At 35.7% G+C, this 26,981-nt stretch overlaps 1 protein-coding gene and 1 pseudogene across 1 annotated transcript; both read right to left on the reverse strand.

Moving 5' to 3' along the window:
* Nucleotides 1–6,828: 6,828 nt before the first annotated feature.
* Nucleotides 6,829–8,847, reverse strand: LOC116297939 (uncharacterized; annotated as a pseudogene).
* Nucleotides 8,848–10,358: 1,511 nt separating this feature from the next.
* On the reverse strand, nucleotides 10,359–26,477 carry LOC116297952 (kinesin-associated protein 3). Its single transcript, XM_031706274.2, is given in 18 exon segments — nucleotides 10,359–12,672; nucleotides 13,741–13,826; nucleotides 14,841–14,913; nucleotides 14,915–14,940; nucleotides 15,487–15,612; nucleotides 16,224–16,389; nucleotides 17,346–17,567; nucleotides 18,255–18,355; nucleotides 19,185–19,293; nucleotides 19,384–19,437; nucleotides 19,773–19,951; nucleotides 20,580–20,657; nucleotides 21,426–21,647; nucleotides 21,958–22,099; nucleotides 23,648–23,709; nucleotides 24,822–24,976; nucleotides 26,054–26,185; nucleotides 26,342–26,477. Coding segments are annotated over 18 exon segments (2,586 nt in total). The 5' UTR covers nucleotides 26,374–26,477; the 3' UTR covers nucleotides 10,359–12,051.
* Nucleotides 26,478–26,981: the final 504 nt, after the last annotated feature.

Raw genomic sequence — 26,981 nt, forward strand, 5'->3', positions numbered from 1 at the left:
ACAATTAAGTTGTAATTTCCTCAGTAAATGTATTTTTGCACAGCACTTAACAGAGGAAACCTTTTGAAAATATTTATCTCTCGTAGCAATATTTGTGTACAAGTAAGAGACCTTAACAAGGAGAGTCTAATCACTTACGTAACTTTCGATTTTGATCCACCAAACATTACCCATCTTCCAGCATCAGTCTTCCCAACGTGGAATTTTTTTGTTGCCATCAACACCGCCACATCTACGCTGACTTTCCTCATCAATTTGCTCGTAATTTGGACTGTGCTGGAAATAAATCAGCTCAGATCTGATAGCTACTACCCTTGGTAGTCATTGTTTCGCTCAGCTATTAGTACCCCGCCTGTCACCCCTATTGTCTTGTCCCCCTCTTGGTTTACATAGTGCACCGATAAGTATTTATAAGTATTTATTACTTTAAGTGTATAAAGGCATGCAATAAATAATATAGCTTCCCGGTTATTCATAAGAAGAATATATACGACTTTGAAGAAACCATGTATTAATCACTATTACTAATAGAGATATTTATTAGAGAATCATAAAGATATTAAGAATCATAGAGAATCTATATTATAAATGTAAAAGGGTAAAATCGAAATGGAATAAAATGAAAAGAAAATTAGGGAAAAAAATAAAAAATAAAAATAAAAAAAAGGGAAACTATAGATAAAAATGTGATAAAAGTCTGCTCTTCGAGAAATTTCCGGCGAAGAGCGCGTTTAAACGATTGAACTATTGCTTGTTTTTTAATGTCCGCACTTAAATTGTTCCATTTTTCTATGGCGCTAACTATGAATGTTCTTCCTCCTTCAGTCTTCCTATTATAGCGTGGTGTAATGAAATTTAAGCTTGAGAATCTAGTGTTCCTAGAATGTACAGAATTGTTCAGTTTTAGAGCCTCTATCAGGTACTTAGGTACAGCATGCTGTGTTCTCTTATATAATAATGTAAACTTTGAGATATAAGTATCTATGAAGAAAGGCAGCCACTCCAATTTATTAAATAACGGTACTGAAGGTGCTCTTGACTCAGCATTAAGTATGACTCTTGCTGCTCTTTTCTGTAGGCGCAGAATCCTTAACAGACAGTCTTTAGTACATGATGTTTGCCAAACAACGCTAGCATAACTAAACGCTGGTTTTATCATAGCATTATAGTAAGCCAATCGTTGTTTTATGGGTAGGCAGGATTTTATCTTATTCAGTAATCCAATTCTTTGTGAGATTTTCTTGCACATTCTGTCCACATGATCTGAGAAGGGGAGCTGACTATCGACATCTAGGCCAAGTAATCGGACAGTGTTCATTTGCTCAAGCCTTTTCCCGCTGGATGTGGTTATAGATAGTAAGTTGGAGGGTACTTTATCCTGAAGGCGTTTGCCATTCACAAGCAAAGTCTTGGTCTTTGACTCGTTGAGTGGCAGCTTATTAAAAAAAAAGCTAACAAAATATTAAAAAATATTTCCAAATGCCAATTTACTGACAAAAAAAATATTTTGTATTTGCATTGCATTTTGCGTTATTTTCTATTTTGCCTCAGTTGTTCTTGTCAAGTATAAATGAATGTAAACTTATTAGTTTTTCAAAAACTTTTGTTGTTACTTGAAAACTGGTAAAACTGAATTTTCAAAATCTAGTAAGCTTATGTTTTCAAGCTTCTCGAAAAATATATATGAATGAAAATACGGTTCTTGTAAAAACATAAAACTTTTGATGTGGATAATTAACCAAACATCGTTATTAGTGTAAAAGAATTAAGTAAAAGTAAGCTTATGTATTTTGCTCACCTTTTGTTTTACCAGTTTTCAAGTCTGTTTCATAGTCTTGATTTGTCCATAAAAGTTCGGAAATCTCCAAAATTTCGATTTCAATGAAAGACATCCGAGGTAAATTTCACTAAACCTGATATTGTATTGGTTTATTTGTAGTTATCTTTCGTTTTATAAGTAAAATTAACCAGGAATTCAAAGCTTAAAAATGTCGGCCATGGAAAACTTTGTCGAAGATTCTTCTTCCAATCTTCCAAGAAAAAAATCTAGCCCCTGGGTGGTGAGTTGTGTACAAAATTCATATGAGTGGGATCGGGAGAGTATTCTCGCGCAAAGAAAACGATATAGTGCATTTTGATTCGTTTTCAGTACATGCTTTTTATTATGGGAGACATAATCTTAATATTGAATTAAAAAATTGAAGATTTTTTTCCGATTTTAATTTTACCCTTCAGATTCATTCAAATTGGGCTCCCTGGCTCCCTAATTTCGTATCGGGAGCTCCGCTTTTAGGCAGTGCCTAAATATATTTAATAGAGATATTTATTAGAGAATCAACTTTTTTAACGAAGATACCCCAATAAAATTGCAGTTCACACGGCCATAATTGGAATCTTACCCTATTTTGAAGGGAATATTGATTCGTCTTTGGAGAATTTTTAAAGCTTTAAAAACTCCAAAAATTATAGAAAATATGAATCAAAAAGGTATTAGAGCCACGAAACACTTGAAATTGTCAACCATGTTACGTTGAATTTTATCAGAAAAAAATAACTTGAGATTTGGACCTTGTTGAGGGGTATATTAGGCGTTGATCAATATGAAGATAAAAAATAAAGAAAAACAGTTTCATCGGAATAATGGAGAAATGACAATTTTAAAGAAATCTCCATAATAAAGATGGCAACACTCAAAAGATTCTTCATTATGTTCTTGCTTTTTCGTCTCTTCGCGAAACGTAACACGCTAAATTTCAAGTTGATCTGAGTTAGTCATGCCCTGAGTTAGATCACCCAAGACTTTTCAGGGCTCAATCGAAATTGAAGTATTTTATGAAAGTAGAGTGCAAACAATAAAACCGTGAAACTTCAGTAATACTAAATAGCACAATTTCATGCAAATTCCATTGTTTTCTATTCTTTAATTAGCACTATTTTGTACTATTTAGTAATTAGTGTTTCACGGATTTATTGTTTGCACTCTAATATTTTTTATTTCAATTTCTAAAGAAAATTCGTCGAACAATTTATGGTACAAAATATCACGATATTTACAGCGCCTTTGTGACGCTAGTCAAAGTTTAATAGAACCTTTCAGGAATTTATAAATCCATCTTAATCACAATAAAATATTTGCTTATGTTGGTGTTTGATCTGAATTTCCTCGCTATTTTTTTCCACATCCATTTGAGGTAAATAACCAGTATTGCATTGATATCGATTCGCTTGGATTTCACTCGGTTGTTATCGTGATCGAGTTTGATTGGTGGAAGCCAAAACCCGTGTTTTCGAGGTCGCGTAATTATGAAAGGCGCTGTAAAAGATTTGAAGGAAACACAAAGCAAAATCACTTATGATTAGCGCCGCAGATGTTTGCAAGGTTCCTGTAGTTAAAAACTTGTAAAAACCCAATTTGAATGACTATTGTTCTGCGCTAACAACTAGCTACAGACTAGCTTCTTGTTCACGTGGAAACAAAAAAGCGTTTTTACATACGCCTCATTCAAAAAGCGTTGTCATCGCAAAAGGTGATAGGCGATAGGTCATTCCGAAATGGAAGTTCCAAAGAACATTGAATCAGTCTCAACACTAAGCTCCTTGTTCTTGACAAGAATAAGAAGCAGAAACACAAGTTATTCCAGATATTCTTGGATCTTGGAATGACCTATCGCTTTTCGCCTATCTCCTACTGCCTATGGCATTAATTTGCGATGACAACGTTTTTTGAATCTTGGCATATGTTATTCAAATTGGTCGCCATATTTCGTTTCGGGATAATAGAGAGAAAATACCAAAAATCGAAACCAGGTAGACAAGCAGTAAAAGCTCTTGTCAGTAAATTGTTCCCAGGCATTATTTCAATTAAGAAAAACACACTCGAGTTTTGCGATCGAGATTCAGCGCACCAATTAAGAGCCGTTTGTCTGTAAATACCGAGAATCGCCGGACAGTTGCGAAAAATCAAATTTCTTTTTATTTCATGAATCAAACCCCTTTGGCGAACTATTTGAAAAAAATAGTAATAGTTTTATATTTCTTTTCTCTTTTCCACTTCCTATATTCCCTTGCGCTCATTTTCATAGTGACTATTGACTATTATTTAACAAAGATGTAGATTGATATCAAAGACAGAGACAAAGTCTATACCGAAAAAAGCCGTAAAAAGCCTAACTAGAAAAACCTTTAAATTTTTTAAAGCCTGCTTTTGGCATTATTTTTGAAATCTAGTACTCGCTCAGTCTACCACTTTGACTTCCAAATCACTGTCTGAACATGCTTTTCCCAAGTGGGTGGGTAGCATCGGCAGTGTTTTCTTTCAAACACCTGTTCCATTGACAATTGGATTGTAATCTTCCATCATTTCTGCTCGGAAGATCAAGCCATAACAAAACGAATACAAAAGCCAGATGGGAAATTTGTGCAAAAACTAGAAGAACTTTACAGCTCTGGACAGTTTGACAAGTTGAAATATCCGAACTAATGAAAGTTAATAAGATCCCAGACTTTCATGGTAGGGTTGACTTCTTCGGAAATGAGTAGAATAACTATATTAGACACATGGACTTGTTTTTCAAAAACATCCATTTGTCAACATGCTGTTCTAGATACTGTCCTGCGAAGGAAAGATATTTAACAAACTCTAATTGCATCACATGGGCAAATTGTGACATCTCACTATCTGAAGAGGTACAAGCATGGTTCCAGCCATAGAAAGACGTTTCTTATTGCGGGCAGAAATTTACATCCCGCCCTCCACAAGAAGTAACAATAGTTGTTCAGAGCAACAGGTAAATACTTCCCCCCGCAATTGTATGGTTGTTAGGTTGCTGTCTGTCTGTTTTTATTATTCTTTGTTTTGTTTATCGACTTTTGTTTGTAAGTTTTATTATTATTAATATAAATATTTTCAGCATGTTGTTGTTTGTTGTTGTTGACGTCTTTCTAAGATGGACTGCCTCTCATTTTACCCGTAGATGCAGAACTCATGTCGCAAATTAAGACGGATTTGAGCTGTATACTAGATACTAGGTGAGTGAATAGTGCTGTATGACGTTTAGATATAAAAAAATGGCCTGTGGTAGGTACAGGTACTGATATACCACTACAAAAACTTTGATGCAATTCAGTTCTATATCAATGCTTGAATGGGGGAATTTTTTATAAAAAGGCCATGAAACGTAATAGTTTTGTAACTCAAACTCTCAGCAGCTATCACAATTATGATTGTTTGTACAATAATTCGAAGTATCTGAAGCTGTGTCTAGGGCAACGTTTATTGGTGTCGTTGCTGAAAGCTTTGTAAATAGTGACGCTCTGTGGTTGGACGTTAATGTTTTATAGACATACCATTGTTTGTCAATGTTTCAATCATTTTAAAAGGAGTTGGATTGTCCAACAAACAACCAAAGAAATAAAGTTTTCAAAGGGGTACGAAAAGTATTTAAAAGATTTTCCACCTTTGTTCCTCTTCTAACCTTTTCCTTTTTCAGTAACTTAGAGTTTTCCTTCGAATATTGTTAATATTTTCAGGTATCAGCTTAAAGCAGGGACTTTACTAAACGAAAAAGCTCGTCACCTCACATGTATATTTAGATATCAGAATGAAAAGTATGACTAGGACAGAATGGCCTATAGTGGCAATCAAGAACAGCACGTCTCCTTCACTGGTGGCCTACAACAATGACTAATTCCTCGGCGTATGGGCTTATAAATAGATGTTTTTACAACAATAGAAAATAACTTCATGCGTTATGATGTAAAATAACTTAATCAAACGACTCCCTAAGGGATACTACTAATAAGGACTATTAGTATAAATGCACAGGTGATTATTGAAAATCTCGCGCGCTAATTGGCCGAGAAACTAGATTATCACACGATAATCACCCCCAGCGATAATCCAAAAATGGCGGCCAGCCGCTTTGTTGCTGTTACTGGGAAAAAATGTGTCTTTTATCTTCTTTTTTTTCCCTTTCTTTGAAAGAATCACCTGTGTATTTATACTAAAACAATTATTCACCTCAGACTCAGTGGATATCTGGAATGATAACCTCAACTTCGTTTCGGTTGTTATTCGCCGATATTCACTTCGCCTTCAGCGAATAATTGTTAATTAAACTATTGCAACAAATATCACATCAGATAAACTGCAAAGAAGACTAGATGCAATGTTTTATTAGTGCAATGTTTTATTAGTGTCAAGAGTATAGATTTAACAAATCGCACATAGATTTCCATTGTCTGTCCTCTTATTGATCATAGATGTTGTCTTAAAATGTTCAAAACTAAAGTGGAACCACGAGCGCAGCATCTATGATCAATAAGAGGACAGACAATGGAAATCTATGTGCGATCTGTTTTTTACAACAAACTGCAAAATGTTTACAAAATAAAATAAGCGAAAAGTTTTTCGAAAATTTGTCATTCAAGGAAAGCAAGGCAATAGACCAAACAGCTCCGATTATTGTGAGCTTTTGAATATTTTCGCTAAGATAGTTAGTTTTCATGATCATTAGAGGACAGAGTACAGAAAGTAAGACGAAGGTTTTTCGGTTATTTACTTTTGAAAACTTCAAAGGTTATTTTATGACTTACGAAAGTTTTTTTCATAAAACACGTCAACATTTCACAACCAAACTTCCTACGCTGTGATTGGCTAATTTTGACAGTTCTTCGACAGCCACTGTGAAATAATGCTTGCTATTGGTCAAAACTTTTGACATTTACTTATAAATGGCTTTTTTTAGCTAAGTCGAAAAGAGTTTGAGTCAGAACTCAAAGGTTCTAAAAAACGAAGCTTACTAATAAGTTCAGCTAAGAAAAGCAATGTCAATTTCGCTTGACAACATAGACATTCACGTTCTGGATGGAGCAGCCATTGAAGATCGACTCTGGAATGGAGTCAATGGCCATCTCAGACTGTACAACCTGTACAGAAGTGGAAGCAGACGAAACAGCCCTGGGATCTCGATCAAGCCTTCTACTCTCGCCCTCTGAATCGGTCAATGCACTGGAAATCACGTCCGAGCAGGTCTTTAGTTGCTGGACCGATGGTCTTCTGTTATAAGATAGAATACTCTGTTCATTGGTATGTCCAGAGATGCTCATTATGCGACGAGTCGGGATTCCAGCATTTGACCACATGGTGATAGCTGTTGCTCTGACGCTGTGGTTCGTGTAGACTTTTGACAAGCCGGCTCCGATAGAGATTGACTTCATCATATCACCCAACTTGTTGACACCTAGAGGCTTGTTTTCATACCACACTGGGTCCTCTGGTGTAAAGATTGGCACTGGTCTTTGAAAGAACGCTTGTTGTTTGGAGTTAAGTTTGGAAAGATAGTACTTCAGGACCACAGCAAATCGCAAGTTTCACCTGTTGAATACAACCGTGTTTCGTTTTCATAACTCTGCTTGTCACAAAAGCCACCCTGATGGTTTTTGGTCTGCTCCTCGTGAGTCATGGTTGCATATTCCTTTCCTTCACCGTCAAGATCAAAAGTAAAGCTTTCTCGGCGGAAGCTGTCTTTGGCCCTCACAACCACGGCGGCACCAATACAGGGTCACTATGAACCACACTCGCCGAAGGAGGCCGTAAGGATTCTCGTGGCTCAAAAAAGGATTTTTCTTGACTTTACTCACATCGGCTGGCTCAATGACTGGATTGTGTTTGGTATTTTGTTTCTGTTCTCTTTTGTTGACCTTCAGCTTGCTCTCCAGTATCTTGTTAGAGCTGTAAAATGCTGGGTTGTAAGTGAGCTTCATTGCTTTACCATTGACTGCAAAATGGCGTTCAACAGCATTCCTGAACCCAAGCAGCGAGGAACGGCTATACTCTTCACCTTTCTGGTTTCTGGCCTCTGCATAAAACCTCTTCAGGATGTCAGCTTTTAGCTCGGCCTCTGTTAGATCCAACAAGGGCTTGCAAATGTTTCGCTCATGGCACCATTCTGAAAATTGCATCAACAACTCGTAAGTAACTAAAAGTGAAAGTAAGATTATTTCTGTAGATTTCTTTATCCTTTTCAATATTAGCAAGGTTTGAACGCATGTTTGCTTGAAAAAAATGAGCTGACCTACCTTGCAACAGTTTTAATACCCATTTGGTGTTTCTTTTTGTGCCCTTCGCGTTAGCACTTGACACAAGCTCATTCAAGTCTTTTTCTTCGCAAGTTGCAAAGCGAGATGAATTTTTCACGTCTTCCTCTATCTTTTCTGCCTCCAGAACTAAATATTCGTCGGCAAGACTATCAGCAAGATTAAATTCAAAGTTTGGTTCCTCTTCTGGTTTCCTTGTCGACTTTTATTAGCAAAATAAATTCGCAAAATCACAGTCCTTACGATAAAATCCTACCGGCGAGTCTTGGTTTCAAAAACATTACGTCATCCATGTGTCTGTCCTCTTATTGATCATAGCTCTCAGCCAATCAGAATGTGTTATTTACGTGAGTTGTTGTAAAAATGAGCATTTATGCTTGTTGTATTTATAATTTACTATCCCATGTTTACCAGGCGCGCAAAAAATCCGTTTTCTTTCCCAGCAAGAACTCTGGGATTGTCGTATTCCACTACGTGACCCTGGTGAAGAACCACTACCTTGTCATAGTCCATGATGGTGTTCACTCGATGTGCTATGGTTAGCACAGTACATTTAGTGAACTTTTGTCGTATTACTTGATCTGATCTGTCTTGTAGTCCACTTATTTTGTCTGCTGTAGCCTGGTTCAGAAGTAACTTGGAATAAGTCATCGCCCTTTCGACTGACGTCATTTGGTTCTCCACTTCACAAGCCATACGCATGCCATATTGGAAGTCACCAAGGAGACCCGTCGCGAAGGACAAAAGCATTCCAGCAAAAGCTGAAAGGACAGCAATAAGCCAATGAATCAAAATCTCGAGGGAAGATTATAATTTCAAGCCCATTTTCTTTTTTATGAAAAATCGTTGTTCACTCCCTTCCAACATCTTGACCCAAACTATCTCTTGTTGATAAGTAATACCTAAATGATTGCTATGTCTTTGCTTGCCGAAGTGCAAATGAACACGCGGAAGCTTTTTTGGAATTTCCATTCAAAATGCAACTTCACAATCCCAATACCAAACAATGGTAATGGTAATGGTAATGGTAATGGTAATGGTAATGGTAATGGTAATGGTAATGGTAATGATATTGATATTGATAATGGTAATGGTAATGGTAATGGTAATGGTAATGGTAATGGTAATGATAATGGTAATGGTAATGTTAATGATAATGGTAATGGTAATGGTACTAATAATGATAATAATAATAATAATATAATGATAACGGTTTATTAGCATTCCACCCATTCCACCAGGTGGTTCTTCTGTGCTAAATAATTAAAAAATATATATACAATATAATTATACTAATTTATACTGATATACTAACATTACTAAAAGGGGGAGTTATATTGTATAAAGTAGGATCAAGGAGAGAAAAAAGAGAAATAAATGACTTTGTATATGTATATGAAGAAACTTAATGAATGCAAGGAATACAATAAGGTGTGTGACCAATACTGACATACCAACATTATTAAATGGGGAGGGATATAATTGAATCACACTGGAGAAAGATAAGAAAAATGACTATATGTGTGTATATATCTATATCTATGGAGAAACTGAAATCATATGAGGAGAACCATAAATGTATAAGAAAATAAAGTCCTAATCAAACTGTTTACCTAAATACTTACATAAAAAAGGAAAGATATTTGATAGTTTGCCCGAGATAAATTAATGATGAAAAATATATATATACTATAAAATGATGAGAAGGAAACAAAGATAGATAAATCATGTGAACTAAAGAGAGGGACTTGTGCTAATTATACTGTTTGTTTAACCAGTTAATGAAGAAAGATAAGAAAAATGACTATATTTATATATATATATATATAGAGAGAAACTGAAATCATGTTATGAAATCAAATTATTGAGTTATTATTGGATGTGGAGAAATGAGAAAATTGTTCCCTTTTATTTTAGAGCGCACGGAGTTTTAAAAAGGCATAAAAACAAAAAAGGTCTATTCAGATAACAACACCGTCAAACAGTTCCAATAGCACTGCAATGCAAACTCGACCAAGTTTTCCCATCCACCATTACGTGGAATGGCATATATGATTTGACTTTGTACACCTCAACTGGATATACTGCTAACGCCTTGAACATTGTTGGCCCAATGACTGAAGCGTTTGAAGTGTCATCCAACAATTTCTACTCGCACAAACACTAACGGTGTAAGCATGTTAAAGTCAACACTATTGGGCGTGTCTAACGCACGAACCCCTGCCATAGAACCAGTTTGAACAACGAAGAGACAATGAGAATTGTGCAATATTCTATTTTATTTTAATATCAGGCATCAAGAGCTAAAATAAATTAAGTTGAATGCTGTAGCCTTTATAACTATGTAAATAGCATGGAATGTTTTGAGTAAAATCTCGATTTGAAATCTTGCGAAAATCCTCAATCTTGAATCAAACGAATCACAATTTATATAAAAGTGAAAGGTGACAATACAATCGAAAAAAAAGCGTTATTTATTAATTTTCTTTTGTAAATGGTTCTCCACAGCACGAGAAAAATTCAGTACAATAATTTTTCCCCAGCGCACTTTTGTTTTCCAATATAACTTCCCTACGGTCCTACTGCTAGTATTTTTAAACTTTGAGCTACCGCAGAACAACATTTGTTCAACAGTCGTTGAAATCACATGAGAAAACAAAGGCAGTCTTAAGTTATGGAGAAAACTATCTTGACCTTGAATACAAGAGTTAAATAAAAGTGATTTCCCCCCGTTTTTATTGTCACCTTTGACTTTTATCTGAATAGGCCTATTTACCTTGGGCGTAATGGTTTTCAGTTTAAGACCACATGCCATTCTTAGAGTGCAAACAATCCGTGAAACACTAATTACTAAATAGTACAAAATAGTGCTAATTAAACAATAGAAAATAATAGAATTTGCATAAAATTGCACTATTTAGTATTACTAAAGTTTCACGGTTATAGAGTGCACTCACTAAAACCGTGAACATTAAATAGTAATAATTGGTACTATTTCATACAGAATCCTTTGTTTTCTATTGTTTAATTATCACTATTTAGTGCTAAAAATTAGTATTTGTTTCACGGATTTAGTGTGAGCACTCTATTGTTTGCACTCTATTATTTCTTTGTTTATTAGTTGCGCACGTGAAGACACATGAATATGGATACAATTCAAACAAAGAATCTGATTCTCAAGGGAATGACACGTGGTCTGAAATGGGAAAAAATTGTGCTCAAGATAAATAGGAATATTAGGCTCTCCGTGCTTAAATAGGCCCTTCGCAGCTAAGCAATCAAGTGCTGATTAATAGCGCAGCGCACTGATTCTAAAAATAGCTTAAAGATTCGGACAAACATTGCATTCTGTTTAACCACTACGAGGATTATTCGAACCGATTTTATTTTTACTCAAAGTTACAATAATAACCCATGTAAACTGAGATCAACTGCAATCGGCTGTGAAAATTATTTGCTGAAAGTAAACTTGTAAGTTTGTTTGTCCGAATTTCGCCTTTGTCTTCGTTTTTATGACGTCACGGTTGCGCTGCGCTATTCACTGACAGCAAATGAATGAACATTTTGACTTCCCATGGGTGAAATTTACTGAACTTTCTACAACCTGTTTCGAGAGATCGTAATAAAACTGCATTTCGTAACACACTGGATACACATGTTTTCATTCAGTTCTTTACAAGTACTAAAAAGAATCACCAATTTAATATAAAAACAAAAATTTTGCAGTCCAGTACAGACTCGTGACCGTTAACTGCAAAGGGCCTATTAAGACACTAAACTGTTCTTATCTCATGTCAATCTCGAGCTTGAGCCATGTCACTCTTAATACGCATGCTCCAAAAAATGCAATTTCGCCGTAGATGTGCAGTAAGAATGACAAGACTCTAGGATCAAGAGTGATTTATTGTTTTATGCTTTCTCCTAGCAAAGTACTTGTCCTGTAGTGAAGCGTTGTTATCTATAGCCATAACCACCTCGAGGTCCTCTTGAAACCGGTCTACCATACATGTCTGTCTCTTCTGCTTCATATGGATCCCCTGCATAGCGAGGTGACACAGGACGCCCACCATACCGACTGCCAGGCCTGACCATCTGGTCTTGCATTGGGTTATATTCATCGGATGATTGTTCTCCTATTAGTCTTCCCCAGTCTTCGATTCCCTCATCTTGCCCTGGGTAGCCATTATTAGGATATTCCTGACCTGGGTACTGTACTTGCACGTAAGGGTTCATCATTCGTCTATCTGGATATGGACTGACAGGGGGGCCATTGGTTCCTTCATATCTTTGATCTTCATACATTAGGTATTCTCCTTGTTCTCCACCGATGAAATCAGGACTGACTGCCCCTTCACGGGACATGAGCGTGACTGGGTCATCATAGCCTGGGTGACCGTAAAACAGCTCTTGTCTATCTAGAAGATCACCATCAAGATAACGAGCTTCGTCACCTCCGTACATGAACCCTTCGTCATCATCCATCTGCGCACGATTCTCTATCATCTCTAACCACTGAGAGTTGTGCCATCGAAACTTTTCAGCTTGAATCTTCTTGGCCCAGTCCTCGTCGTATTCCTGAAAAATCCATATTAATTAATCTGGATGCTTGGGTATCAGTTATATTTATTTTAAATTGATTACTGTGATTTGAAAATCATAAATGGGACTGCGGCGATAAAAGACTTCATTATGTTAAACAGGTGGGGCGGGGGATATCAGTATTACAAGCAAGAAAAAGACTATTTGATACAAGACAATTTGATACATAATACGAGCTCTTTTTTGGTGTTACAGGGCACCTGATCCACGAATATAATAAAATAATAGCTGAGAACAATGAGTTTGGAGCTAAACAATAAATAAATAAATAAACAAAAACAAAAGCAAAAACCCTAACCCTAACCCAGCATACAATAAAGCTTGCTACACAAAAAGAGACCCGAATCTGTGATTTGCTGGATCGCCAAAGTGTAAAAAAAACAAAAAAAACAAAAAAAACAAACAAACCAAAAACAAAAAAAGGTTCCTTCCCCTTGTAACACCTTTATACACTAATACCAGAATCCTCTATAGACTTTTTTGTCATGTATAATAATAAAACAACTTTAGTTAAAACACCTTTCGAATTCACAAGTTAATGGTGTTCCTTAGGCCAATTATAGGAAATACGGAAAGGATTCTGTTATTAACTGCGCCTTCTACCAACATGGTGCTTATGCTGGCGGCCATTCCTCACGCAAACCGATTCGATGTCAACAATCTGTTTTATAGCAGTTTTCAACAACATGTGAACTCGGTTCGCTACCGTCAATAATAAAGATGATGATGATGATCCTGAAGATGATAATGAAGATGATGATGATGAAGATGATGATGACGATCATGATTCGATAAAAAATACCAAAGCATAAATTAAAGAAAGTCTAGAAATTATAAATCGAAAAGAGGGTGTCCGCGATTGTTTCAAATGTTATTAAAAATAGGTGTTTCCGGTATTCTCTAACAACGCATCAATATTAATGTACGCTCAGGTATGTATCAGTACGATCCTTTTAAGATTTTGACTGGCGGCACTAGTGAAAAACTAAATTCCAACGGGCAACTCGCAACTACTGAGTTTGCCCGATGTATCATTGGACTTACCATGATGATATCCAGAGTTTGATCACAAACTTTACGTATCTCTGTGTTTTTGTCATGCATCAGGTCGATAAGGTAAGCAGGAGCCTCTAGATCAGTATTAAGGTCCAACATACATCAACGCATAAGATATAGTTCTAAGGTCATAATAACCAATATGCAGAAAGAAAAAGTAGGGGGTGGGTGTTGGATTTGAAAACGAAATATAGTTATATGTGTAAGACTAATTGCGAGACACAGGTAGTGGATATTGAAATTCAAAATCTTATGGATATTAAGCTCTATTGCCACTTCTCTTTCCAGTGGTGGATCTAGGTTCTTTTTAAAGGGGCTTTGGGGAAGGGAAAGGGGGGGGGGGGGGTCATTGGATACAACTGCGCTAATATTCAACAAACAGTTCACTGTAGGATTCATTTGCGCTTGAATAATGCCCTTGCATTCATCACTTGCAAGCATATGGTTGGTATTGGTGGCGTTCACTGCTAATGCGTTATCTTTCACTGCTGTGAGTCCAACATGTTGTGTCGATGGTTCGAGCACTGCGTACGCCACAGTCATGTGAATTAAGTTTGTTTGCAGTGTTGTTCCTCCCTTAGTAAAAACCAATATGCGAGTTGAAAGTTGTGTAGTAAGGAGTGTGTATGGAGGATACATCACCTCACAAGCTTATAAATATAGTGTTAAAATCATATCATATATAAATAAACATATTAATTAATTAATTTTAATTTTACCGCCCCCCATTTGGCTCAGTTGATTGAGCATCGGGCTTCCTTGCTTCGAGTCTTAGGCGGACCAGCATAACTGAGGAGAAGGTATTGCCTTTGTAAAAACTTCTACAAATGGTGGTCCCGTCTCTCCACACTACCTCCCCTTGCCTCGGAGAGACGTAAAAGAACCACTGAGAACATAAAGAAACCCTGGCATTGACCACTCTCAGTGTCTGGTCCTTTACTATTGATATCTTAATGGATTGATTGTAGGATGGGTATGGGGATTTTAAGGGCATGGAAATCGCTCAATGGAACTCGAAGGCTACCCTGTGTCCCTTGTGCAGCACCAGCCTGTGAGCAAAATTTCGAATAATTCAATCCAAAGGATACGAGTTTCTTTAATGATGACGTCACGAGTAGCTTTATGAAAGATCATCTGATAGAATACGTAGACGATCTGTAGAAACCACCTCGTCATCCTCTTGTTTAGCTTAGATTACAAATTAAACTGATTGTCAGTACTAATTGTTACTACTCTATACTACTCTATCTAGCAAATAACCTTTATGAGATTTTGAGATCTTCTAGAGGAGGAGAGAATGCATCAAATAAATGCTATTTATATGTAGTAGTCAGTGTGAGATATATATAAAACAGTGATTTGACCAATTAGAAGCCTTACAATAACTCTTGCATCAACCTTATCACTAAATGCCTTCAACCTAACATCTATTTCACCCCGCCCTGCTCTCAGTCTGACCTCTAGCTCAGCTGGTAGAGCATCGGTAGTACAATTCCGAAGGTCGTGGGTTCGATTCCCAGCGAATTTAATTGCAAGGGCTTTCGCCCGGAATAACCTCGTTCCCAAGCACTATAACTTATCTGTGTTTCTATATCTTCGTGTGTTTCATGGGTGCTACGCGGTCCATATATTCTCATCTTTGCCTTCAAAAAGAGTTTAGAAGCAAGGGACGAAAGGCAACGGCTAAGAATAAAAGCTCTTTTTTAAAGTTATTAAAGTTTATCGTTCTCCTACCGTTAAGCAGTTCAATTAATGTCTGTATAATCCCTTCCTTAGCGAGAATAGCAGCACATTCATCATCCATAGAGACAGTACCAATCAAAATAATCGTTTCTAGGACGATGTCATCTTCAGCAGCACCTGTCAGGCATTATAAAACAACAGGTTACTTTAGGAACACTTTTAAAAACAGGAGAAAAGATTTCTAGAGAAAAACTTCTTTTTCCCCAATCGCATCGATATTAGAGTGCAAACACACCAATTAGGACCACGTTTGCGAAGACAACCAATCATAAAGCAAACTAATTCAAATTAAGATAAAAGCCAGTCAAAAGCAAGCGAGGAACTCAAGATTTTATTATCTGACAAAGAGCGTAGATGTTATTAACAACCGTGGGAACGCGAGTGGTCTCAGTTAGTGTGTCCGCACTATTGGGTGACATGGGAGGCATGCGCTGCTACTGTGCTGTCTCTCACTGCTGTGTAGTTCGTGTTTGGGGTCGCTGTATTTGACTATCGACTAGGCCGCGATTTGAAATGAGTTTGTTTGCGTGTTGTAAATAGTGAATGTAGTGGTAGTGCGTGTGGAGTGACCCTCACGGAAGAGAATCTTACGATGATGTGATGGTTGCAAAATATAAGTTTTAATGAACAACACATTAAATAGTATAATCATAGAAGTAGTTTTCAGAGGAAAGAAAAGGATTATAACTATAAAGTCTTACAACAAAATATTAAGGAAAGTTCTTCACCTGGTTGTAGCTTGCTTTTAATGAATGCCAACATTCCGTAATCTATCAGTAGTTGCTGGAATTCTAAGTTATGTATCGTCAGATTCCCTAAAATGCCTAAGGCCTCTACCACGAACTCCTCATCTTGACATTTCAAAACTGCATTAGCCAAATCGCCGATGAAGTCCTGCACACACAAAATAAAGTCAGCTTACCAAAATATTTTCCAAGGATAGGATAACGAATAGACCTATCCCGAATTCGCTTGACTGATAACGAAACAATGGTTTCAAGTCGAGGTTGAACTTGATGAATAAAAGAATCAAATTCAATCTCGACTTCAAACCATTGTTCCGTGGTCAATCAAGGGAATTCGGGATAGGTCTATTACTATACTAAACCAAAAAAAAAAAAAAAAAAAACCAAAATAGAACAAAATAACCCCAACAAAATGGAAGGATAGAGGCGATGAATGAAGACATTCATGCATGATCGATTAAGGACAAATGAATCGGCAATTGTAAAAAAAAGCAACAAAAAACAAACAAACAAACAAACAAATAAACAAAAAGCAAACGAGCAAAAAAACAAAACAAAAACAAAACAAAACAAAACAAAACAAAAACAAAAAACAAAAAAAAAACAACAGAAGATTAAATGATTGCAGGGGAGATGGAAAATGGAGGGAGGGAGTGACAAGGTAAGGAGGAAGACAGGAAGAATGGACGAAGAAATGGAGGGCAGGAGGACAAAAAGAAGAAAAAAGAGGGAAGGAAGGATAAGAGAGAAATAAGGGAAGATAAATTGAATAGTCAAGAAAAGATGTTGATAACATCTACGTCTATTTTGTGGGACAGAACCAGCCCTTAACGCTGTGTTTGACACCCACATTAAATAAAGATGATGATGATGATGATGATGATGATGATGATGATGATGATGATGATGATGATGATGATGAGTAAGTATGGATAAAAGAGTTAAGGAATGAATGAGAAACTGGGTCGAAGGATGCCAAAGTATGGAAAATAGTGAATGAACCTTACATAAAACTTAGTAACTTTCTAGCTGTGCAGCGTCAATGGTTTAAATATTTTAAATTATACATTGTATAGTAAACTGTACATAATGTAGCATACTCACGATAAATTGTTCTTTTGTTGAGCCATCATGTTGAGAAATATTTCTTATCATCTTCAGAAGAAGTGCATCTTGGAATTTAAAAGCTCTTTTTAGGAGTAGCTTGAGCCCTGGGCCCTCACAGATCAACTGGGCATTCCTTTTATTCGCAGCAAGATTAATGCACAACGAAATGAGTTCAAGTTCAATGTTTTCTCCAGGACTCTCCAGCATCATTTTCATCACCTGTTAAAGGCAAGGCAATTTCAAGATAGTATGCTAGAGAGAAAAGAATTCTGAGTTTGAGGTAATACCTGGGTCCAGTTAGCATTGCAGTGGGACTGTCTCAGGGGACAAAATACATGTCATCTTGGAAATTTGTCACCTAAAACTGTCCCCTAATACTCTGCAATGCCATGCAATTCTACCCAGTTTTTTGCTCGACCTTGGAATAGTTAATAGAGTTTAAAAAAAAAATGCTCTAAGTTAGAGATATGAATCGTACATAGTGCAAGAGAAGCACAGAATCTGATATTGATATTCTAAAGACAGAAATACTGGCTGGGTACTGGATGGTTTGTGTTGCTGCTAAATCTTGCTTTGACATGATTGTAGATGTGAAACAGTGGTGCATTTTGAAGTAGACTGTGGCTACAGATGTAGTCAAAATGCCATGCTTTATAATGTGAAACAGTGGTGCATTCTGAAGTAGAGCTACAGCTGCAGTCCAAAAATAATGTTATGTTTCATAATGCGAAACAGTGATGCATTCTCATTCTGAAGAAGACTGCTACAGCAGCAGTCTAAATGTCAATTATTTTATAATCATGACCTAATTTACACTGTAAATGCTGTGAAAACTGTAAAGTCTTTTTTTCAACAGAATTAATGCAGTTAACAAAGAAATTATAGGTTAGGTATAAAAACAATTACCGTAGGTATGCAGTCTGTATAGGTAAAGATAGATTTAAATCTATCATCCATGCTGATATGATACAAGATACACAAAACCACCACACTGTGAATATCATTGGCTGTCGACAAATAACCAAAGTAATTTTTATTATTATGTGCATTCCTGTTTTTATATTATTCAACTATTCAAGTTAGAGTACAAATAATGCAGGACAAAGCCTGGAGCGAGTACATATATTATGCAATATTCAGTACTCTAGGTTACTTTGTACAATAAAAAACTAGTTTTTTTTTTTTGAAAACTATCTTTTTTTTAATTTAACATTTTAAAATCTTCTTTTTAGGAAAAAGTAATCCAGTTGGATAATAAATAACTTATCAGGTATTTTAGGGTGGAATACTAGTAGACATTTTTTCTCATCTTTGTATTTTGTCTTGCCCTATTGGGCTTGCCAAAATACAGAAGAAATATCCACCTGTGTTACACCCTAAAAAATCTATAAGATCTATGAATTACATTGGCTGCCAGAGGTGCCTTATCATTGCTTTCAGCTCAAGTCACTGAGCTGTACCACTGATGTACTTGTGTTGGTGCATTGCAATAGATTTTCTTTAAACAAAATATATACATTTTACAGCCATCACTTCCAGTATGGGACTCTTTAGTGAGGTTAGCTTAACCCACACTACTTTTTATATTTTCAAGATACAGTGTGTGACACTCAAATCACATTTTGATTTTAAGAGAGGGAGAAAAATCAGAGAAAACCAGACAAAAACCCTCGTGGCACACTGGAGAGAACAACTCATCAAACTAAGTCAACTCACATATGATGCAGCTCGAGCCAAGGCTTGGGACTGGACCACAGTACTCAGAGTGGTGAGCGGTAAACTGACTACATTTAAACTTAACTTTCTAGTAGTTATTGAATAAACAATTGTACTCACTTATAAGGTGAGCTAGTTTGGGGACCAGCCCTACTTTAACAGCTTTGTCTCTTAGACCTGAATCAAATGAAAGATTCAGCAACAATCGTAACGTGATATTCAGCAGATCCTATAATCAAGAGAATTATGAATTATATATTATAATTATCTAAAAGATAAAAATCGATTAATATCATTTATTCATAATTAATGAATTTACCTCATTCGCATTTGGTATCAAATTATTGATTCTTTCGATGATATTGGACTGAGCCTGTTTGGAACATTATTTACATTATTTATTGTACATATATATTCAAACAATTAACTATGGTCAGTAAGATATTAATGTACTTATTTAGTGACTGTTAACCAACACTCGGCGATAATTGACCGACACCTGTTGGCTGGTTATGAAGTACACATTTACCCATGCAGCACATGCACTACTAAACTACTAAACTACTGTATGGATGATAGGTACTGGGATGGAACCCAGGACCATAGATTATGAGGCAGTACATCAGTATTACACAGCACAAAATCCCCCCCCCCCCCCCATAATATGATAGCAAATTGCAGATTGATACTTTGTTCTTAATGACCTACCATTTCATCTTTGTTTTCAGTAAAAATACTAAGTTTTTTAAGGAATGAGACAACCATGATCAGGAGATCAGTATTTTCTCTTTCCAGTAGCTTGACCAGCATGGTGACTATGTTCTTATTTTTCATTTTCATCTCTACTTTTGCATCTTCTGCCAAATTCAGCAGCAAATAAATGATAACTGCAAGGAAAAGATGTACTGTGTAACAGTTTATTTATTCAAATTTACCAAATAGGTGATATTTTTTACTAATACTATTTAAGAATCTTCCAACACAAATTTAAGTAATATGTAGACACGTGATAATGTACATTATTTTTTCTGGTCCGGTATACTAAAAAATCGTGTGTTCTGATTGGCTCTTTGAGCGGGCGGTATTTTCTTAGCTGTATCTGCCTGTGCTCGCGGTCTGGTATCCTTTGCCACTAAACAACAAAACAACCTGATTACAAAATCAAGTAAAAAAAATATGTGAAATAAATAAATAAGTTATTTACCGTCCTATAGTCGGTCCAGATAGGGAAAAACTGTGCCCTCGGTCCGTATATTCAAGACCTCGGGCACAGTTTTTCCATATCTGGACCTCCTGGCTGGTAAGTAACATAAATGTAATTTGTTTTGCTCAATTGAAATTGCCAGATAGAAATCTAGTGGACAAACAAACAAAGCAAAGTGACAGAATTCATATTGTTTGAATGGTTAGCACATTAACATCACAATGCCAAGTCTATAAACAGTATGTCCACCTATTGATAAGCCAGACAGTACGGTGAAATAAAGAACATGTGATAAGGGATTATCAAGCTACCTCTCAGAAGCTGCTCCTGCTTTTTAACAAGACCCAGAAACTTTTTGTAGCTTTTTTCATAATCTTTTCTGTTATTACTTAAATGGTAGTCAAGGAAGATACAGTAAAAAGTTTAAATTATAGCAGTGTAGAATCCTGGAACAGGATATCTATTTACTAGTACCTTGGTTTATAAAATAAACTTTTGCAAGCTCCCTGAAGAGAGTGTTTGCGATAGTAAAAGTGTGCTAGTTTAGTCACTGTCAGCTGAGGTCAAGGGTGGATCCAGTCAAACAATTTTAGGGGGGGCTAATTGAGTTTAGGGGGGGGGGGGGGCTAATTGAGTTTCTTCCGTCAACACTCAGCGGAAAACAATAAAAAAAGCATCTTTAGAATTCTTCAGGTAAAGAATTGAGTATAAGTAGGTAAGAAGGCAAGTGCTTTTCTTATAATATATAATTATATTAAAAATTAATTGCCCATATGAGTAATAAAACTACTATGTCACTTCTAACATTGCAACTACACCCAACCAAGGCCACCCAGACAAATTTGCTTACAAATTAACCAGGCATTCCCAATTGTGTATTTAAACATTTTTTTAACAATTGAGTAACTATTTAAAATTTTAATTAAAATTTTTTACATTTTCCCTTTTCACTTTATTTTACTTTATGCATGTGTGTGATCAGGAGCTAAAAAGAAACCATCTGAACTCCATATTTCGTCAGCTTCAAAAACTTGATAATTTGTTGAGGTGGCCTTGGTTTTTGTAGTCGCATTGCTCTACTAGCTTGGTCTTCCCTTTTCTTTTAAATTTAAACTAGTGTAAGATAATAGTTTTAGAGTTATTAATGCAAAGGATATTTGTTTTCTTCTTGTCCAGTTCTTCTGTCCAAGAGGAATAACGAGCAATTTCACTTTCCATAATCTGCATACACATTGCCCCCACTTTGTAGTGTATGATTATTGAATGGAATTGAGAAAAACTCGAGAAGCAGAAGAAAACATAAACAATGTTGGTGGTTAGTTCTGTGCTCTTCTTCCAGTCTTCACGCAAAACTCTGGACAATGCTCCAAGCACAGTCTCTGTTGATTTGATAAGGAATAAAAAAACATGATTATTTTCACAACATTATGAGTAGTTTATGACTGTCAGTAACTATAAAACAGTCCTCCCACAGTATTTACATCAAACCAAAACATAAATTAATAGCTGCTGTCTTGACAATGATTTTTTATAGCATGCCACAACCATGAAAATTTTGCAAATTGGTCATAACTGCAAGGTGCTTATCCCATAATTGTATAAATTATCTCTCTTACATTGTTCATTATTTTAACAAATGCTAAATACTTGTAAGATGTTAAAATTCTTAAAAAGTTATTAAAATCTCACCATTTTGAGCAATTTCCTCAAGATTGTCTGGATTTCTCGATATCTGTAATATCAGTGAAGTGCCTCGGATTTTTTCTGGAATGTCTTCATAGAGAAGCTCAATGTAGTCATCAATGTCATTGATATTGGCCACCTCATCAATCTGTAGAATCAAATCAATGAATAGGCTGTCATGAGTATTGTCTACTACTTGTATAGGTAAGTAAGGCCTTATGCCCCTTCTGTCCAGAAGAGTAATGTATGTGTCAGTTGCCCTGAATTGTGAGGAACTACAGTAGGTTGCATGGCCCTTCAGGTTGGGAGTTTGGCGCAACTGCTAATAACCCTACCCCATAAACAATACGACACAGAAAATAGTAGCACTATTTTTAAATCAAACCTAAACTACATGTAATTCCTTATAGGGCAAAGAGTGATGATGATGTTGATGATGATGATGACAGTTGGTTGGGGAAGCAGGAGGTATATTCTGAGGACATTGCATTTAGCCAACATGTGAAGATGAGGGATTTATTTTCTGCATCCCAGCTAGGATTTGACTGACTTTACCCTCATCCAGTTGAAGTACATGTGTGACTTTTCATGGGAAAACAGGTCTTAATGCTTTAAGGTTAATAACTCCTTTCTGTTAATGACCGTTAAATGGTTTGAAAAAGCGTTAAACGCTCTGGAAAACCGTTTTAGTTTTTCATGAAAAACTGTTAGATCATTCTAGAAAAGTGTTAGTCCTTCTTGACGAACCTTTCAAACGTTTTTTCAAAGCGTTAGCTGTTCATGAAAAACCATTAGCTAACCGTTAGCTGTTTATGTAAAATTGTTAGCAAAGCATTAACTGTTTATGAAAAACAGTTAGCAAAGCGTTAGCCAACTGTTAGTAATATCCTAGTAAGTAAGGTATAATCTATACGATCTAGTGGTAGAGGAAATATTACACCATTTCTCCTTAATTGAAGAGATCTTTTAAAATCACCATGAATGTGTGATCAAATAGCCACAATTAATTACTAGAAATCCCATTACAACATGATGACCCCATTATATAATAAGATAATTGCATAACTTTGAAACAATGGCTCCAACTTGATCTTGCACTTGTTAACATAGAGTAAAATGTCCAACCTGCACTTGAGGCCATTGTTTCCAGGTGATCTTGCCTCAAAGTGCACAAAGGAATGTTTGTCAAAACTAACAGTCTCTTAATACCCAGTCTCCTCTTTCATAATGTCTCAGGGTAATCAAAATGGTGGCTGGTGACCAATTGAGAAAACGCTTATTTTGCTTACTTTTATTGCATTTATATGCTTTGTTTCATTAATTTTAATTGCTGATAGGGCAAGAGGGACCTTTTTGTGGTCCATGTAACATAGAATTTTTTTTGTAAAGTTATATTTCAGGACATATTTTGAAAAAGTTAACTCAAGATATGACTCCATTTTGAAACTTTTCCCAATGCAATAAAAATGCTTCTGATTGGCTAATACAGTAATATTTGGAAGTGTGTGTGCGAGGTCACCTGGTTCCTTGTTACTCAATTGATTGCAGAAAAGGTCTATTGTAACAATCAATAGCTGTCATTTCTAGTCATAATATTGAAAAATAAATAAATAATAATAAATAGGATTTAGCAGTGGCATTTCCACAGAGTGGCTCTTCATCTACTGAAAGTGTCCTTGGTACTGCAACACCTCACCTCAGTGTCTTCAAAGTCTACTGCTGCTGCTTCCTGTAATGTTTTTTGTTCTGACTTTCTCTCTATTGAAAGGTTTTAAAAATTGTATAAGTAATATTATTATAACAGTGACAGAGTGGCAGCTAAAGAGGGAGAATTTTTTTGAAAACTTTCATTAGTTTAGGTGAAAGGACTACATGCTGTCCAATTTGGAAATAATTGGACGAAAAAAATTCTGAGGACTGACAAAATTGGAAGAGGCCGATAGGCCAAGTCCAAGTTGGCAGTCAGTGGAATTTTTTGAATTCAGTTATTTCCAAATTAGACAGAAATGTAGTCCTATTGCAGATTAATTATATCATCCCAAACTACACTAGACTGATTCCATAAGTCATAGTTTTCCATCGAAAGAATGCAAATAGAAATGATCCAAATTAATCTTTAATTTGGACAGGAAAGAAAATTTGAAAATAATACAATAGTTGCTTTTAGTAAAAATACACAGGTGATTATAGAAAATCTCGAGTGCTGATTGGTCAAGAAACTCACACTATCACACGATAATCACCTCGAGCGAAAATCCAAATATGGCGGCCAGCCGCTTTGTTGCTGTTACGGGGAAAAAAATGACTTTTATCTTCTTTTTTTTGAAAGAATCACCTGTGTATATTTATACTAAAACAATTATTTGCCTCAGGCTCAGTGATTATTGGGGAATATTTACCTCGCCACTCGAAGACTCACGTCTCGGTTAATATTCCCCGATAATCAGTTTGCATCCGGTGAATAATTGTTAAATAATGGAATCATTATAGAGTGATGATACAATATTAAGAAAACAATTGGACAGTTACTTAGATGGGATTAATCTATTAGGTAGCTATAAAACTTTAAATACAACTTAAGAGAGAAATAAAAACTTATAATTAGCCCTTTCAAGTTTAATTATTTTATATATACTAATACTACTTTTCTGTAAAAAAAAAATCATTTTGTCTTTAGTTCAAGTTGAGAAAACTAAGTTATTTATAATCCAACTAATTTGTTTCAATGGACAAACATTGCAAATACTTGACTTCCATTTTGTGGAATACAAATATCACAGGATATTAGTACTAGCTCCAGACAGACTTTATCATGCAATATTTGTACTCTATGTACTACTATAGTATACAGTAGTTGGATGATGACATACCTTTATTTTTAGCACTATTTTTTCTGTTCTGTAGATAATACAAAAGCTGTTCAACTTCAGGTAACTTGGTTGGGTGAATAAGTTTACATTTTTCAATTATCTCTTTTGCCAGAGCACCAATGTTTGTGGTATCATTCAGACTCTTGAGCCGAATCCTGAGACAGAAAAAGGGATAAAATCAACAAAACTATATGTGTACTAGTAATAAGCTCATCAAAATAATACTTTATCATTTGTTTTATGTATATATTTGTTTTATTATTCATATTTAATATAATTTTAGACTTGAATATAGAGTTTTGCGCACTGTGATTGCATGATCAAGCAAACAGTGATACTTAAACGATAATCACTGCTCGAGCAGTGATTATGAGGTTTCCCAAAGTTTTCCAGAGTGGAAGTAATTACTAAGACAATCTTTCATCATGTATTTCATCTTTTCTCTGATATTCAACTCAAATTGTACTAAAACAATAAATCATTATTCACCTCAGGCTAATGTGATTATGGTGAATAATTGGCATCATTAATACTATCACTATCAGAATCCCTTGAACATTTTTTTCAAGAAGGAATACAAATTTGAACAAGAAAGAAAATCCGCCAAGCATTTTGGTAGTAGTAGTAAAGTGACACCATCCTTTCGTTAAAAATATGTTTCATTTACCAAAAATCTTTGAAGTGAAGATAATGATAATGATGATAATAATGATGAGGATGATGATGATGATGAAGATGATGATAATAATATTGGCTATTTATATAGCACCTATTCAGCTTGAGAAGTGAAATATATTGAAAAACGAATATAAGATAAAAATAAAGTTGAAGTAGTAATGTAATCAAAAGACAGAGTCACTTAGAAATTGAAAATCTAAACAAATGAGTATTGTGAATTGAATAAGAGTTGTGTGAAGAAAAAAATACAAAATATTGTATCTCAAAAAAGGGAATTACAAATAAATTACAACGAAAAAGCTACTGCTGGATTTTTATCGAAAAAAGGGTAACAGGCTGACCGTTTCCAAGGCAATAAGGTTGAGACGCCATTTTAATATTCAAAACAAAATGGTGACTAAAACGATTCTAGACAAAAAACACCAAAGAAAAAAATGAAATGATCTAATTGTGTATTAAAATAAATGTCCATGTGGAGGCATGTATATTTGTGCAGTTTCAAAATCCAGTTAATGCAAGTGTTATAAGTGAAGCTTATATAAACTTGAACTTACACTTTTTGGCATTCCTTCCTTTCGCCGACCATCGGTTCTCCCATCTCGCCAAGAATGAGTGCTTCAACTTCATAATTAACCACAATTGCATTTTCCGTCGGGTGAACATCAACAGATCCGCCTTTGACTCTCCTACAGCAAAGAAAATAAAGGGATATATTGATAAAAACGATATTTTGGGCAAAACACCAGAGAACTTATAGTTTAATCCAAAAAAGGGATTTCACTGTGACTTGAATGCACCAACTTTTTTGATGCAAAAAACACGCCAACGATAGATCCCTTTACCTTTTTAGGAACCTTGCTTCATTAGCTTGCATTCTGCGTTACCGGTTGAGCAAATAGTTTTCTAAATCATCTACGCAACAAGAAAGAAAAAGAAAACAGCATACTGTATTTTCGTTGGCACGGCCGCCATATTGGATTAACGCTCCTCGCACGGCACTGTGGGTAGAAATAGATAGAGAAAAATATCCAACGCTGGCCTATGGCCTGCGGATTGTATGGGTTTGTATGGAGATTTACAGCTCAAGAGCCATAATACTTTGATGTTATTTAAAAAAACGCACATGTTATGAGTATACTGATTCTATAATTTTAAAACTTTAAGCAATTGTCTGATTCAGAACACCACTACCCGTAAATGACTGGTTCAAATAGAAGCAGCATGTACACTGCCGAAGATCAAAACTTGGAGCCACTTGCATCCTCCAGCTCAGGATACAAAGTTAAAAAGTTACGAAATCCGTTGATACCAAACACATTGGAAACTGGTCATTTTGAAGCAATACTTTGAAAAGCTATGTCGGTAGGGTAGGTAGGTAGGTAGGTGGTGGGCGGGTAGGTAAGGTAGGTAGGTAGGTAGGTAGGTAGGTAGGTAGGTAGGTAGGTGGTGGGCGGGTAGGTAAGGTAGGTAGGTAGGTAAGGT

Source organism: Actinia tenebrosa, unplaced genomic scaffold (genome assembly GCF_029948245.1).
Source record: "Actinia tenebrosa isolate PJP-AT-01 unplaced genomic scaffold, QUT_ActTen_1.0 PGA_scaffold9__36_contigs__length_13948895, whole genome shotgun sequence".
NCBI lineage: Eukaryota > Metazoa > Cnidaria > Anthozoa > Actiniaria > Actiniidae > Actinia > Actinia tenebrosa.